The 17,181-nt window shown below is 29.9% G+C and overlaps 1 protein-coding gene across 1 annotated transcript; it reads left to right on the top strand.

The window, feature by feature from the left end:
* Positions 1-6,561: 6,561 nt before the first annotated feature.
* Positions 6,562-8,391, top strand: LOC112733244 (large ribosomal subunit protein eL6z). Its single transcript, XM_025782134.2, has 4 exons — positions 6,562-7,004; positions 7,281-7,387; positions 7,812-7,993; positions 8,082-8,391. The coding sequence occupies exons 1-4, from the start codon at positions 6,745-6,747 to the stop codon at positions 8,235-8,237; spliced, it is 705 nt and encodes a 234-aa protein (XP_025637919.1). The 5' UTR covers positions 6,562-6,744; the 3' UTR covers positions 8,238-8,391.
* Positions 8,392-17,181: the final 8,790 nt, after the last annotated feature.

Here is a 17,181-nt window from a genome sequence, read left to right as displayed (position 1 = left end):
CGTCTTCTTTCTCTCTTTCGGTCCATTCCTACTCTATATCCTGAAACCACTTAGCACACAAGTCACGGTATCGAATGGCACTAAGAGAAGATTAGAAATGTATCTGTTTTAGTGCGAAATAAGCATGTTTTCATTCACGAGGCGAAACTAAGAGAGGAATGCAAAATCTTGTATTTTCATATAGAAAGTGTGTGGAATCATTGATAAAACCCCTGAAATCAGCACAAGATAAACCCTCAAATTGGGGTTTGTCACTGAGCAAAAATCTGATTCAGAGGCTGAAAAAGGACTACAGATGCTGTTAGATTCTGACCTCCCTGCACTCGAAGTAGATTTTCTGGAGCTACAGAAATCCAATTGGTGCACTCTAAATTGCGTTGGAAATTAGACATCCTGGGCTTTTCAGCAATATATAATAGTCCATACTTTTCCCGAGATTTGATGGCCCAAACTGGCGTTCCAATTCAGCATAAAAATTCTGGCGTCAAAACGCCAGAACTGGCATAAAAGCTGGAGTTAAATGCCCAAACTGGCATAAAAGCTGGCGTTTAACTCTAAGAAAAGTCTCTACATGTGAAAGCTTCAATGCTCAGCCCAAGCACACACCAAGTGGGCCCGGAAGAAGATTTCTGCATTAATTACTTATTTCTGTAACCCTAGGCTACTGGTTCTCTATAAATAGGACCTTTTACTATTGTATTTTCATCTTTTGATCATCTTGGAATCTTTAGTTCATCTTTTGATCTCTTGATCATGTTTTGGGGGCTGGCCATTCGGCCATGCCTAGACCTTTTGTTCTTATGTATTTTCAACGGTGGAGTTTCTACACCCCATAGATTAAGGTGTGGAGCTCTGCTGTTCCTCATGAATTAATGCAAAGTACTATTGTTTTTCTATTCAAATCAAGCCTATTTCTTCTCTAAGATATACACTCGTTCTTCAACTTGATGAATGTGATGATCCGTGACACTCATCATCATTCTCACCTATGAACGCGTGCCTGACAACCACTTCCGTTCTACATGCAAACAAGCTTGAATGTGTATCTCTTAGGTTTCTAATCTAAGATTGGAACCTTCGTGGTATAGGCTAGAATTATTGGCGGCCATTCTTGAGATCCGGAAAGTCTAAACCTTGTCTGTGGTATTCCGAGTAGGATTTGGGAAGGGATGACTGTGACGAGCTTCAAACTCGCGAGTGTTGAGCATAGTGACAGACGTAAAAGGATCAATGGATCCTATTCCAATATGATCAAGAACTGACAGATGATTAGCCGTGCGGTGACAGCGCATTTGGACTATTTTCACTGAGAGGTCGGGAAGTAGCCATTGACAACGGTGATGCCCAACATACAGCTTGCCATGGAAATGAGTATGAATGATTGGAAGAAGGAAATAGGAAAGCAGAGGTTTAGAAGGAACAAAGCATCTTCATACGCTTATCTGAAATTCTCACCAATGAATTACATAAGTATCTCTATCTTATTTTATGTTTTATTCATATTTCAATTATCTTAAACTCCATAACCATTTGAATCCGCCTGACTGAGATTTACAAGATGACCATAGCTTGCTTCAAGACGACAATCTCCGTGGGATCGACCCTTACTCACGTAAGGTTTATTACGTGGACGACCCAGTGCACTTGCTGGTTAGTTGTGCGGAGTTGTGACAAAGAGTTAAAATTACAATTGTGCGTACCAAGTTGTTGGTGCCATTGATGATCATAATTTCGTGCACCAAAGACACAGAGCCATTCGGGATGGCATTGAACCACTTAATTGCTGGGCCAGCTAGGGTTGCCGGAAAAGCCCTACACCAAACAGCGTCGACCACCCCTTTTAGGTTCATTCTGGTCTCGAAGGCCGTTAGGTGTTCTTGCAGGTCCTTGGTACCATCGTACTTTATGTCAATCGATTTGTGGAAGCCCTTTGGTAGCTTGCCCTTCAGGATTCTCTCGGTGAATGGGATAGCTCCCATTATCATGTGTTCGCTCTTTCTTCGCTTGAGATCTCTCCGGTATCTCCTTTCCTCATTGTCATGATGACATTCGGGTTCCCGGGACTTTCTGCGGTTTCGGTGCCTGCCGTGTTGTTGATTTGGTGACCTATCGTGCCTTGTATCTCTCCACAACATGGTCCATAAAATTGCCTCGCTGGTACATTCTGGTTGGTACCATTCTTTAGAGGTGGCCTGGCCTTCCAAATTATGTACTCGCTGGTGTAGCTCTTGGATAATCTGGTATGCTTGTTCTCCCAGGCTGTCCGTTGCCCTTGGTTCGCCAGATCAGTGTTCGTCTACTCATGGTTTCTGATCGTGGGTTGCCTGTGCGTGGATGACGCTGGTTATCCTTCCGTGGATGGCGGGGTAACTGGGGTTCTGCAGTTTGTAAGTGGGGGGAATTCGGCGGATTTGGTTCGTGGTGATGGTTTGAGAACCACTCTTTGAGTTCATCCATCATTATGCCAAGGCTTGGCCTGTCCTAACAGACGGTGCCAATGTATGAGACTTCGCTGGTACGGGTTGAAGGAAGGATCGGGGACTTGCCGACCTTGGTGATGATGCGATTGGACTTTTGGAGCAATGGGAGGTGGTACCTGTAAAGACACTCCGACGTTCAAGTCAGAATGGATCTAAGAGGTATGGGTGAAAGTTAAGAATATGTAACGTACCTAAGGGAGCCCTTGGCTCTTCTTATATAGTTCTGTCTTTGTTATCTTATCTTCTCTTTGTTGGCTAAGATAAGAGAGGTATTTGAATTTGAATGTTAGTTAGAGATTTGCGATCTCTTGGCTAGTTTGAGCCGTATAGAGGCCCTCGACCTAGAAAACTGGGTCGTTACTTGGCCATTTTGGGAGACCCGGGGATCGGGTCTGGAGCAGTCCCTATACCATTTATTTTTTTAATTAAGTCTCTGCTAACATTAAACATAAAAAAAACGTTAGTAAAATGTGGATTTACTTATTTACCCATATCCTATACTTATAATTTCCACCCTCATCGCCCTCTACCACTCCCCCCACCTCGTTCACCATCTTCTTACCTTCTTCCTCCATCACCACTCTCTGTTCTCCAACTAGCTCCATTTCTACCATAGTAGAATTTTTGGAATAATCAACACAAATTCAGAACTAGCATGATCAAAAACAGAATTTTTGTCATAACATAATCAGTTAGTTATATGCAAAACATATAATTAGAATTTTTTAGCACAATCAAAATTTTCTTTTGGCATAACCAGTGAACTTCGTAAAACCAATTCAAAAGTAAAAGTAAAAGAAGAATGAAGCAGAAGTGGAATGAAGCAAAAGTAGAATAAAGCAAAAGCAAATGCAAATGCAAAAGCAGAATGAGGCCGAATCTAATACCGAATCTGGAGCAGCAAGCAACGAACATCGACAACGGACAGGAAGGGAGCAAGTCGTCGGCAACAACATATTCATATTTAAAAAAATCATCAACAAAATTACATACAGTCAACAATTCCTGATCCAGAATCAACAACTCAATTCTACAAATTTCAATTTCTAGGTTCAACAACAAAACCATGAGAAATTCAAATCACAACAACAATTCTAAATTTGTAATTGGAGTTTCTGATTCAGGAACCAACCTAACTGAATGTGGAACATGAGCTCTAAATGCCGACGATTGTACGTGGGGGAAAATAGAACTGGCTAAGAAAGACGACAATGTCCACAACGGCGAAAACCACCCAACACGACAATGGCGCGCGACGCAAGCCAGAAACGACGTCATTGTGAAGGAGAAGGTGGAGACAAAGGTGCGCAAGACGGCTGGTGTGGCGATAGCAAGCGGCATCAACAAAAATGCAGAACTATGCAGAGGGAACAACACCTCCACAAAAAAAATACGGACAATCTCGGCGGTGGAGGGTGGAACCGTGACACTAACAACGGAGGGCAGAACAATGATGGAGGCGAAGAAGAAGAAGCACCACTCACTACCGAGAGAAGAAGCACTGAAGAAGCATTGAAATGAAAAGGATGATTTTGAAATTTAGAAAATATTGAGGTGTCCTCAATTAAGTCTAATATCCTTAATTTTAGAATATTCAAATTTTTTAATAGAATATTCTGATATTTTTAGACATTTTTGTAATAGTAGGGACTTGATTAAAAAAATTAAATGATATAGGAATCTAATTAAAAAAATATATAAAAATTTAATTAAAAATTCGATAAAATTATAGAGACCTGCAGAATAATTAAACTTTTTTTAAAAGATAAAAAAAGAACTTAAATTCACATATAAAAACAAACTAGATAGAAACTAATTAAGATAGCTCCTCTCTCGTTTCGTTGAATACTAGCTACTTTCAAAAAAAAATTATCTCGTAACAAAATATTTCAATATTTATTTTTTTATTAAACAATTAGCACATTTATTATCCTCTTTATAAATCTATACAAAAATAACATTTTATCTATACATAAAAAATATTTATTAATATAAAATATATATTAAAATATAAAATACATATTAAAATAAATAAAATAATATATATATATATATATATATATATATTAATATACAAATACATAATGATTAATTTTTAGTATTTATATAATATTTTTTTATTTTTGATGACAAAATGTATTCCATCTTATTAAATTAAATTCAGTGTGTGCATTAGGGCCAGAGTGTGGTGGTTGTAGAGGCATAGATCTGACATTTTTAATGCTAAAAATTATTAGACAAATCACAAGGTGGTTATTCTCATCAAAAGTACGGTCATGGATCTAAGGTTATATATGAATATGTGTACTTTTTTTAGTACCTTCAAGATCGTTTGTCCTGAAAACTTCCTGTAGGTAATAATTTAAAGTTAATTGTGATGCTAATTTGTTTACTGATTTGAACTTGACTGGATTTGGTTGTCTTATTAAAAATTCTAATGGGATTGGATTGCAGGTTATTCTGGTAGCTCTTCTCCCTGATTTATCATCCGATGTGGGTTTTTTGTAATTTAGAAGAGTCTTGTTTTAGCTTGCAATTGCAGATTGAGAGACATAGTGAGTGAAACGAATTGTCTAGACATTCTTTATCTTTTGTATGACTCTTCTGATAGGTGTAAATCTAAAGTTATTGATTTAGTTGACAAGATTCAAGAGCTGTGTTTAAGACCCTGATACATGCAATTTGATTGGATATGTAAGGAAATAAATAAAATGCGAATTGAATGATTAGAAATAAAATTAAAAGTAATTCCAATCATGTTATTTAGTCTGAACTTTGTGAAGCTCTCCAATAAATCATTATGCCTGATTTAGGATATGTGTGTTTTACGTTGTTTTTCTTTGTTGTTTAGACACCAAAAAATTCAGGGTGTGCGAATTTTTTTGGGTCTTGTGTGTGGATTCATTTACTTAGTAAGTTTTTGGTCAGAAGATTTGTCTTAAATATTAGGAAAAATTATTGTAAAGGACCGTTAGAAAGATTTAATTATTAAAAAGGACCTTTAATATTAAAATTATTAAGAAGGATAAAATCTTTTTATAATATTTAAGAAGAAGAACCAAATCTTTTTATAAAGAGACAAATATATCTTTAATTATTTTTTTTATTTTTTATAATTTTTCCTTAAATAATAAAAATTACTAAAATAATAATAAAAAATAAAATTTTAATAACAATTTTACTAAATATTATTTTTTAAAATTGGTCATCTAAAATTTTAAATTAATAATTATTCTTCAAATACTTATACAATAATACTTATTTTGTGTTATGTATTATAGTAAATTGAGTTTATGAACTGATTCAATTTATCATGTATTTTTTATAATAATAAATTGAATTGGATTGATTAGATTTATTAAAGAATTTAGTGCAGATATAATTTTTCACTTGTTTTAATAAATTGAAATGGCCTAATTCAATTTATTTATATATTTTATCTTATTAATAAATTAAATTGATCTAATTTAATTTATATAGATATATTTAAAACAGATGTGTAATCAAACAATTTTATGTAGAATATTTCTATAATTTTAATCTCTATTTATTAACGTAAATTACCTTTGAATTTATATAATGTTTTATTATTATAATTCAATGGCTAAATTAACATGAATGTTTTTTTTTTTTTTACCAAAGATAAGAATCAAATTTTTCTATAAAGAAATAAATATATCTTTAATTATTTTTTATTTTTTTTTATAATTTTTATATTAACAATTTTTTTTCTTAAATTTTAGTAATTTTTATTAATTATTTTTATTTATTTTTGTTATTTTTGTGATCTTTACCCAACGAAAAAAAATAAAGCTAAAAGATCAGAAAAGTAAAAAAATTAATAAATAAATAATAAAAATTACTAAATTTTTAGAAAAAAATTATTAATATAAAAATTATAAAAATAAATAAAAAATAATTAAAGATATATTTATCTTTTTATAGAAAGATTTGGTTGTTCTTCTTTAATATTATAAAAAAATTTAATCCTTCTTAATAATTTTAATATTAAAATTTTTTTTTAATAATTAAATCTTCCTAACTGTTCTTTATAATAATTTTCTCTAAATATTACATAGATAAATGAAAACAGGCCATGGGCTGGAGGTACTAGACCCTTTGAGTTTCGGGTTAAGGCCCATTAGAGAGAGATGCGTTTTATTAGTACACAGAAGACGGTAAGTAGAGTTTCATTTGCGTCTGCGCTGCAAAAAAACTAAAACTAGGATTTGTTGCAGCAAGCCCGAGTGGGAGTGGAGCAGCAATGGCGCCGAAGCAGAGAACAGCGAGGAAGGTGAGCCGGAACCCCGAACTGATTAGGGGAATCGGAAAGTACTCGAGGTCCAAGATGTACCACAAGAGGGGACTCTGGGCCATCAAGGCCAAAAACGGCGGCGTTTTGCCTCGCCACGATCCCAAACCTAAGCCTCAAGCACCTTCTCAGAAGCCTCCCAAATTTTATCCTGCTGATGACGTCAAGAAACCCCTTGTCAACAAGCACAAGCCCAAACCTACCAAGCTCAGGTACCTTTTCCGCTATCAATTTCGTTTGGATATGATTTCGTTTACTTTTCTTTGTTTCGTTCATTTTCGGGTTTTGTTTATTAATTAATTAGGATCTGGATTAAGCTTTAGCCATTTTATTTTCATGAGTAGTGTACAATTTAGATTGCTCGTGTACAATGCACTCTTATATTACATGTTCTAATTTATTATTAGCTTTTTTTTATATATAAAACTATTTTGGAGCTTGTGACAATACAAATTTTTTTTTTTTTGGGTATTGTTTTTGTGTGTCAGGGCTAGCATTACTCCTGGAACAGTGCTGATTCTTCTAGCTGGCAGATTTAAGGGAAAGAGAGTAGTGTTCCTGAAGCAGCTTCCTTCGGGCTTGCTTCTTGTTACTGGTTAGTTATGTATTAATCTTTTTTTATTTTCTCTTTGCATGATATGCTTTTGTTAATTGCAATGCTTCATATCTTGTGGTCATTAGTTGGTACTATATTCCGTTTTATTTCTCTGTTATTTATTGGGATTTTACTGAGTGATAAATAATTGGTTTATGAGGGCTTCTTTGTTTTCCGACATTTACATGCTTCAGTTTAAAAATTGGTCTAACTGTTGTCATTTATCATTTTCGCTTTTCTTTTTATTTTTTAAATCCCTGCATTTGGACTTGTATGTTGGTGCAAATGCTGTTTGTTATATAGTGTGTGCTTTGGCTTCAGGCTTTTGATGCCTACTGATGTCAAAATTGAAGGGCACATGGGTGTACTGATTAGGTTCTAGGTTGTAGTTCACTATCTTATGTTTTTCTGCTTGTCCCTTCAGGCCCTTTCAAAATCAATGGAGTGCCTTTGAGACGTGTGAACCAATCCTACGTCATTGGTACATCAACCAAAGTAGATGTCTCTGGTGTTAATGTGGATAAATTTGATGACAAATATTTTGCAAAGGAAGCTGAGAAGAAGAAGAAAAAGGAAGAGGGAGAGTTCTTTGAATCAGAGAAAGAGGTTGGATTGCTTGCTGACTTTTCACATGTTATTCTCATTTCTCAATTGATTGTATGCGCTGATTCTGCTATTCTTTTTGGTGATTCAGGAGAAGAAAGTGCTGCCCCAGGAGAAGAAAGATGATCAGAAAACGGTGGACTCTGCTTTGTTAAAATCCATTGAAAGCGTTCTAGATTTGAAGGCATATATTGGTGCTAGGTTTTCCCTCAAGCAAGGCATGAAGCCTCATGAGCTAGTTTTTTAAAAGGGTTTTACACTTGTTTTTATCATATTCTGTTTTTTATTGAATTTTTGAACTAATAGTTGTGCTGCTATAATTTTCTTTCTGGTAGACAAATGAAGAACACGGTTATTTTTGTTAGGCAAAATATTTCAGGAATGTTCAAGTATTCAACCAATTTTACTCTTGCGTATAAACTTAATTTAAGTGGAACTATTAATTAGGATCTTAAAAGTTGTGATTTTTATATCTGAATTAGTTGTCATAATGAGTTTTGGTTATGATACTGTTCGACTTTAAGATTGGACCAATTTTATATTGGACCAATTTTATGTGACGATATTTTTAAATCTAATTCGTCTATCAAACATTAGCATTGACGGATAAGATTAAATTATTAATAATTTATAAATAATTATAGGTGAATTCTATCATGTAGAAGAAAGATTCTTTCTATATGTGTAGAAATTTGTTGTTCTTCTTCTAGTAGGACAAGTGTCTAGAAAGAGAATATAATTAAAGCTATAGTGGAAGACAAAAATTGATTTTGATGCAGAGTGTGGATCCCATTGTATTAGATAAATTAAAATATTTAATGATGTAAAGTTGATTAAATTTCTATATGTGTAGAAATTTCTGGCCCAAGCCATTTTTTTTTTGGATTTGGGTCTTAATTAAATTTCTTTTAATAAAAAGCAAAAATAATAAACATAATATCTTATGGATTTGGGGTTATTTGAATTTTTTTTGTTTGGGTCTTAATTGATTTTTTTTTGTGTAAATGTAGGTGTTGATTGATTTTTTTTTTATGAAAAGTGGACAATTTTTTTTTGTCATGAAAGATGTATTTTTGTGTTCTTGAAAATATTAATTTAGTCTTATTTTTACATGTTATTTTTATTCTAATACTCTCAACAATTTTATTCTTAATAATGTTTTAGACTATAATCATTCATTAATTATGGTTTAATTATTAGTTATATAGTTAATTTTTACGTTATAAAAAAATTATAATAGTGCACAAGAATAAAATGCTTTAGCATTTAGAATTTAATTTTAGTTCGTTTAGGGTTTATTTTGATGATAATATTTTTTGTACGTGATAAAATTTTTGTATTGTAACATTTTTTTAAACAAAAATATCTACCAAAGTCATTTAATTTAATTTATATTACCTTTTACATATGTATAAATATTTTATATTTTTAATTATTAGTATAAATATGTCTATCTACATATTATTAAGTGATCACTTACATGTTAATATATATATAGTTTAGCCACCTATACGATACTTTTTTATTTTTTTGGTGACTTACGATACTTTTTAATTGATGCCTAATTTTGTTTGATTTATTTTTGCTAATAATTTTTAAATTATTATAATTATTTTACTTTTATATTTTTAAATTTAAAATAAACCATTTAATTTTTTTTTTTTGACAATTTGACTAAAAATTTTAGACACCATAACAAATATCTACATAATTATATATAATAAAATACTCAAATATTTATACATTATTAAATTAACCTTAAATGTATCGAATATAAATTATTAATTAAAACATATCTTCTTTTATTAATTCAACTACCTCTTGCGTAACGAGAATTACTTTCAGTATTTCTTCGTCAACAACACTCAACCGTCAACATGTTACTATCATTATAATTTGTCACATCCCAACAACAATCCTCCATCAAAGCAAAAATAAAATTTTGACAAGTAATAAGCATACCTTTGTCACGTCCCAACAACAATCCTCCATCAAAGCAAAAATAAAATTTTGACAAGTAATAAGCATACCTATCATCAAAGATTAACTGCTTTAAATTTAACTAACACACAAAAAATTAAATTCTAAATTCAAATAACCATTCTAACCAATAAAATAATAATTTTTTATAAATTCAGTTATTCACCGTATCTTTATTTTAAAAATAATTTACTAGCAAGTAAAAATTTAAATAACAATTACTTAAATATTTTTGTTCACATTAATCATTAACCTACACATAATTTACGTTATTATTAAATTAACCTACACATAAATGATTTAACAACTAAATTAACATTGTTAAGTATAAAAAATCTAGTCATCAATACTGTATCTAATTTTTAAATTTTATCGAAAATGTGAATCTAAATACTAAATCCCTTATCATTAAATAGTAAAATACTTAGCAATCTAATTTTAAAATGAAAAACTTAAACGATCTAATTTTAATCTCTAAACACCACAAACCCTGATTTCTTAATCATAAAACTTAAACTATCCAATCCTGAACTCTAAACCATCCAACCCTAAATTCTAAACAATATATTTTTAAATTCTAAATTCTAATAAAATTTTTTACACTAAAACCTAAATCCTAAAGCATCTTACACTAAACCCTAAATCAAGTAACAATAAATTTGAATAACTAAATCATTTTATTCACAAGTTTAAAAATAATGAAACAACAAAAACAATTTAAATGGCTTTTAATCCAATTTTAATATGTTAGACTTTATTTAAATATTATGAATGCAAAGTAAATAATTATTTTTTAAAAATTTTTTATAAGGCTCATTTTTAAAATGATTCATTTTTATACCAATACTTATCATTTCATAATTTTAGAACAAATTAAATATAAAAAGAAAGAGTAATAAAAGAAATAGGCAAGTAGCAATAAAATTCACCTAAATAAATCATGAAGAAATTATATCATATCATATTCGATAATAGATAATACTCTAGTTAATCTTTATATTAACTAATTGAATGTATAAAAGTGGTAACATTCATTTTAAAGATAAATCACATAAATAAACGGAATGAGTTTCAAATTTACATAAATGTCCTAAATGCAAACTGATTATATGAATATTTCAATTACATATGATTCGAAGTAGTAGGTGTACTAGTAAATTTACATAAATGTCCTAAATGCAAACTGATTATATGAATGTTTCAATTACATATGATTCGAATTAGTAGGTGTACTAGTAAATCGAATTCATTGGAATCGGTTTACTATGAAAAAACATTTTAGTGAAGACTATTTCATGTAAATCGAATCTATTGGATTTAATTTAAAACCTATAAAAATCCAATAGCTTCGATTTAATAGGAGCAACTTCCATGGAGATAAATCGAAACTATAAAAATAGAATCACACTCAAGGTAAAACAAATTCATAGGTTTCGATTTAATAGTTTTGACAAAAACATTTTATTCTTGTGCACTATTATAATTTTTTTATAACGTAAATTATTTATTCTGCTACAAAAATTTACCATATAACTAATAATAAAATCATAACTAATAAATGATTATAGTCTAAAATATTATTAAGAATAAGATTGTTGAGAGTATTAGAATAAAAATAACATGTGAAAATAAGACTAAACTAATATTTTCAAAAACACAAAAATACATCGTTTATGACAAAAAAAATTGTCCACTTTTCATAAAAAAAAATCAATCAACACTTACATCTACACAGAAAAAATAAATTAAGACTCAAACAAAAAAATTCAAATAACCCCCAAATTCATAAGATATTATGTTTATTATTTTCGTTTTTCATAAAAAAAATCAATTAAAACCCAAATTCAGGAAAAAAAATTGCCTGGCCCAGAAACTTAAATCCATTAAAGAAAAAAAAAAACCAGCCCATCATTATCATTCATAATTAATAACTAATCAACTTTACATCATTAAATATTTTAATTCATTTACTGCAGTGGGATTTACACCAAGATCAGCTTTTGTCTTCTACTATAACTTTAAGTGCACTCTCTTTCTACACACTTGTTCCACTAGGAGAAGGACAATAAATTTCTACACATATAAAAAGAATCTCTCTTCTACATGATAGAATTCACCATAATTATAATTAGACCATAATAGAGGTTCAAATTACAATAAATTTTCAACATTCTTCCACTTGGCTTAAGTGTAATCACATTTTCACACGTTACATAATTGTTTTAATATGGTAAAATATTTTCTGAATTATGGTAGTAATGTATTAAATATGAATTGTATTTCCTTTCATATACTACAACCACCACTATTATAAAGTTTCTAGATCATTATGTTATAATTCAAAATAATATTATTTTAACTAAAAACAATAAACTATTAATGTTCAAAAAACACAAATAAATATAATGAATTCGAAATATTAGCATCATTCAAAAGAATCAAGACTTATTCTATGTACATGTTTTTTAAATGTCTTTGGATGCAATCCTTTAATCAATGGATCAGCAATAATAAATTTTGTTCTAACATGTTCTATGGACATTTTTTGTTTCCAAACTTCCTCCTTAACGTCAAAGTACTTTATTTTCATTTACTTGACACCTTTAGAGTATCTATCATTTTTGGAAAAAAATACTGCTACAACATTATCATAATAAATTTTCAATGGCCTAGAAATTAAGTCTATAATGCTAAGTTCTAAAATAAAATTTCGCAGCCATAAAGCTTGATTTGTAACTTCAAAACATGCTATAAATTCTACCTCCATAGTAGATGTTACCACAACACTTTGCCTGTAGCTTTTTCATGATATGACAGCTTCTCCAAATAAGAATAAGTAGCCAAATGTAGATTTCTTTGTGTCAACACTTCCACCAAAATCTAAATTTGAATAACCAATTACTTCTAATTGGCTAGACCTTTGGTACATGAGCATATAATTCTTTGTACATTGAAGATACCTTAAAACCTTCTTTGCAGGTTTTCAATGATCTATTCTAGGATTACTTTGATATCTTCCTAGCATTTCTACTGCAAAACTAATGTCTAGTCTTGTGCAGGTCTGCACATACATAAGACTACCCACTATAGAACTATATGGAATTACTTCCATTTGTTTTTGTTCTATATCATTTTCTGGGCATTGCATAAGACTAAATTTGTCTCCTTTTTGAATTGGTACAATTTCTGCAGAACACTTTTTCATATTAAACCTCTCTAGAACCTCATTTATACAGACATTTTGAGACAATTCTAACAATCCTTGTGATTTATAACAAAAAATTTCAATTCCTATCACATAGGATGTCTCTCCCATATCTTTCATTTCAAAGTTCCTAGAAAGATATTCTTTAGTCTCACGCAACATTTCCAAATCATTTGTTGGAAGCAAAATACCATCAACATATAAGACTAGAAAAATGAACTTACTCCCACTGACCTTTCGGTATATGCATACATCAACCACATTTTCTTCAAAATCGAAAGATAGAATGGTATTATTAAACTTAATATACAATTGTCGTGAGGCTTGTTCCAATCCATATGTTGATTTCTTAAGTTTACACATCATATGACTTTTTCTTTCATTTGGAAAACTTTTAAGTTGATCCATATAAACTTCTTCATCAAGATCATTATTCAAAAAGGCAGTTTTTACATCTATTTGATGTAGCTACGTAATGAATCTTTCTTAAAAACATGTGAAAATATTTTTTTTATAATCAACACCATTCTTTTGAGTAAATCTTTTAGCAACAAGTCTAGCTTTATATCGTTCAATATTGTCGTTTGACTTTTGCTTAATTTTGAAGACCCATTTCCAACCAACATATTTAGCACCTTGTGACAATTCAACAATATTTCAAACTCTATTATCTTCCAAAAATTTTAACTCTTCTTTCATGTTATCAATCCATTTTTTTGAATCATCACTATTTTTGACTTGTGTAAATAAAAATGGATATTTAAATATTCCAATATCTTCTTCTTGTAAATAAGTCTCATAATAGTTTAGAATAGCTGACTTTCTTTTTCTTTGAGATCTCCTCAATGGTACTTCTAGAGACCCGTTTCTTTTTTATATTTGTGAGTTAGTTTTTTCATTGGGAGTATCATCATTCAAATTTTGTTCATCACTACTAATATGTTCAATAATAGTTGGAACAACTCTTTAAGTAAGTGTGGATAAAAGAACACTAACATGTATATGAATATTAACTTTAATTTTTTTTATTTTCACATTTTGATGATTTTCACTCCCACTAACTTCACAATTTTCAAAGAATTTGGCATTACCAGTTTCTACAATCCTTAGACTATAATTTGGACAATAAAAAATATATTCTTTAGACTTCTCTGGATATCCAATAAAATAGTCACTCATTGATTGAGAATTTAATTTTTTTTCTTATGGATTAAATATTCTTACTTCTGTTGGACAACCTTAAACGTGCAAATGCCGTAAATTAGGTTTCTTATTAGTCCATAATTCAAAAGTAGTATTTGGAATAGCTTTATTAGAAATTTTATTTAGCAAATATACGGCAGTCTTTAATGCATACATCCACAAGAATTTGGGTAAAAAAAATTGCTCATCATACTTCTAACCATATCCATTAATGTTCGATTATGCCTTTTTGTCATACCATTTTGTTGCGGTGTGTATGTCATTGTGTATTGTGCACATATGCTAGTTTTTCTAGAAATTTTACAAATGGATCAGGATATTATCCTGTTTCATTATGTTTTCTATAATATTCACCACCTCTATTTGACTTAACAACTTTTACCTTTTTGTCTAATTATCTTTTAACTTCTTTAATATAATTCTCAATAGCATCAACTGCTTGAGACTTTTCTTTAATCAAATAAACATATCCATAACGTGAAAAATCATCAATAAAAGTGAGGAAATATTTTTCTCCACCAATAGATGGAGCATCAATAGATCCACATACAGCAGTGAGTATCATTTCAAGAAGCTGTCTTGTTGCACCTTTCTTATTTTGTTTGGTTTATTTTTCCTTAATACAATCCACACATAAACCAAGATCAGTAAACTTTAGAATTTGTAAAATCTCATTCTTTACTAATCTTTCCATTTTTTTCTTGGATATATGACCCAAGCATTTATATCACAAAAATACAAAATTTTCTTTAGGCGTATTTGGCCTAACTATATTATTCTGGTAATCAATAAGCAAAATTGATCAAGAAATTTTAATCTATATAATCCATCGATTAAAACACCATAACCAACAATATCAGAATTTTTAAATAAATTAAAACAACCATATCCACCGTTAAAAGAAAAACCACAATTATCCAACTTTAAAACAGGAATTAAATTCTTAGACATTAAAGGTACATAAAGAACATAAAGAGTCATCTGAATTTAAACAAAAACTTGTATCCAACACCAAGCGATAAGTTTCTATTCCTTCAATTATTTCACACGGTTTTTCATGTAGAGGAACATCTTACTTTGACTTGTGATTTGGATCGTAAGGATTCCCTGCATTACATTAGATACATGAGTTGTAGCACAATCAAGCCACCAAGAATTATGAGAAATATCAATTAAATTTAATTCATAAGTACATACATATGTTTCAAATATACCTTTCTTTTCGAACCATGTCTTACAATTAGGATCATCTTTTTGAAAATGTCCTTCCTTCTTACAGAAATGACACTTTTGTATTAACATATCATTTCTTCTTAAAATTTTTGGGCTTTGTCTTTAATTTTTTTTCTTATTTGCCAGCTCCTTGAACCAAATTGACAGAATGACCACCACAATTTTTAAGTCTATTTTCTTTCTGTATAAGCTTTCCAATCAATTCATCAACGTCCCATTTTTTCTTCATAATATTATAATTAATTTGAAAAGCTCCATATTCAGAAGGTAGTGAATTCAGAATGAACTACATCATAAAAGGGTAATCAACTGTCATATCCAATAACTTTAATTTTGCAGCAATATTAGTCAATTTCAATAGTATGCTCTTGCATACTCTTAGACCCATCAAACTTCATGGCCGTGAGATGTGACATTAATGTACTAGCGAGTGATCTATCAGCAGAACGGAAACGATCTTCCATAAACGCAAGATATTCTTTAGCACTTTCTTTATCTGTTAAAACGCTTCATGTCTTAAGTGCATACTTCTCATTCTCATCATTATCATCAGTCACAATGGATTTTTTCTCCAAAAGTGAAAGTCAAGCTTCAAAAGACCTAAATAGAACTTCACTTGCTCAGTCCATTAAGAGAAATTTAAGCCATTAACAATGGTAACAGATGAAACTTGCAAATGAATTAAAATACCTGTAATTTAATCATACAATGCTCATATTAATTTTAATTTTATCATCTACTCAAATTACAGAACATAACAAAGTATATTATAATTCATCTTTTTGTAAAATTCTACAATATACTAACATACAAATAAATGTCATATTTATCATACTTGAAGATCAAAATTCTTTGCTAAATACATATATCTTCTTTGGACAATACATATGTCTGACTAAAGAATAATAAATTTTTTCTTTCAAGTCTATTAATAATAGAAAAGATTTTTGTTTGGGTAAATCTAATTCTAAAATTAATTAACACATTATTAATTATATTGCCATTTTATATTATAACTTGATCACTCTGATATACACAAATAATAAATAATCAAAATAAACTTAATATTATAAATAAAATATTTATAGATTTTCATAAAATTAGAGTACATTACGTATTCAAAATAAATTCATATTAAAATTTTCAAAAAAAAATTATATAGGAACATATACGACCACAAATATCCAATTTTGATGGCCTGAAAATTTGAAACCCACTTAATTAAAATTTTACTATAAATAATTAATCAGAAAACGCAGTAGACATCATAATTAGACTAGGAAAAATCACATACTTTCAAAACCTAGCTCTAATACCACATGTAAACTTAATTTAAGCAGAAATATTAATTAGAAACTGAAAAGCTGTTATTTTTATACCTGAATTAGTTACTATAATGAATTTTGGTTATGAACTTATGATAGAGTTGGACTTTAAGATTGATTTCTCTCTTTTTCCCTTTCTTTTCCTTTCTTTTGGACTTTCTTTTGGACGTTCATCATGATGACAGATTTTTTAGTATTTTCAATAAAATAGAAAAGTAAAATCTTGTGTATATTGTACAGAGAAA

The sequence above is a fragment of the Arachis hypogaea genome, chromosome 13 (genome assembly GCF_003086295.3).
Source record: "Arachis hypogaea cultivar Tifrunner chromosome 13, arahy.Tifrunner.gnm2.J5K5, whole genome shotgun sequence".
Lineage (NCBI taxonomy): Eukaryota > Viridiplantae > Streptophyta > Magnoliopsida > Fabales > Fabaceae > Arachis > Arachis hypogaea.
Note: the sequence above shows the minus strand (reverse complement) of the source record. Positions and strands in the feature narration are given on the sequence as shown.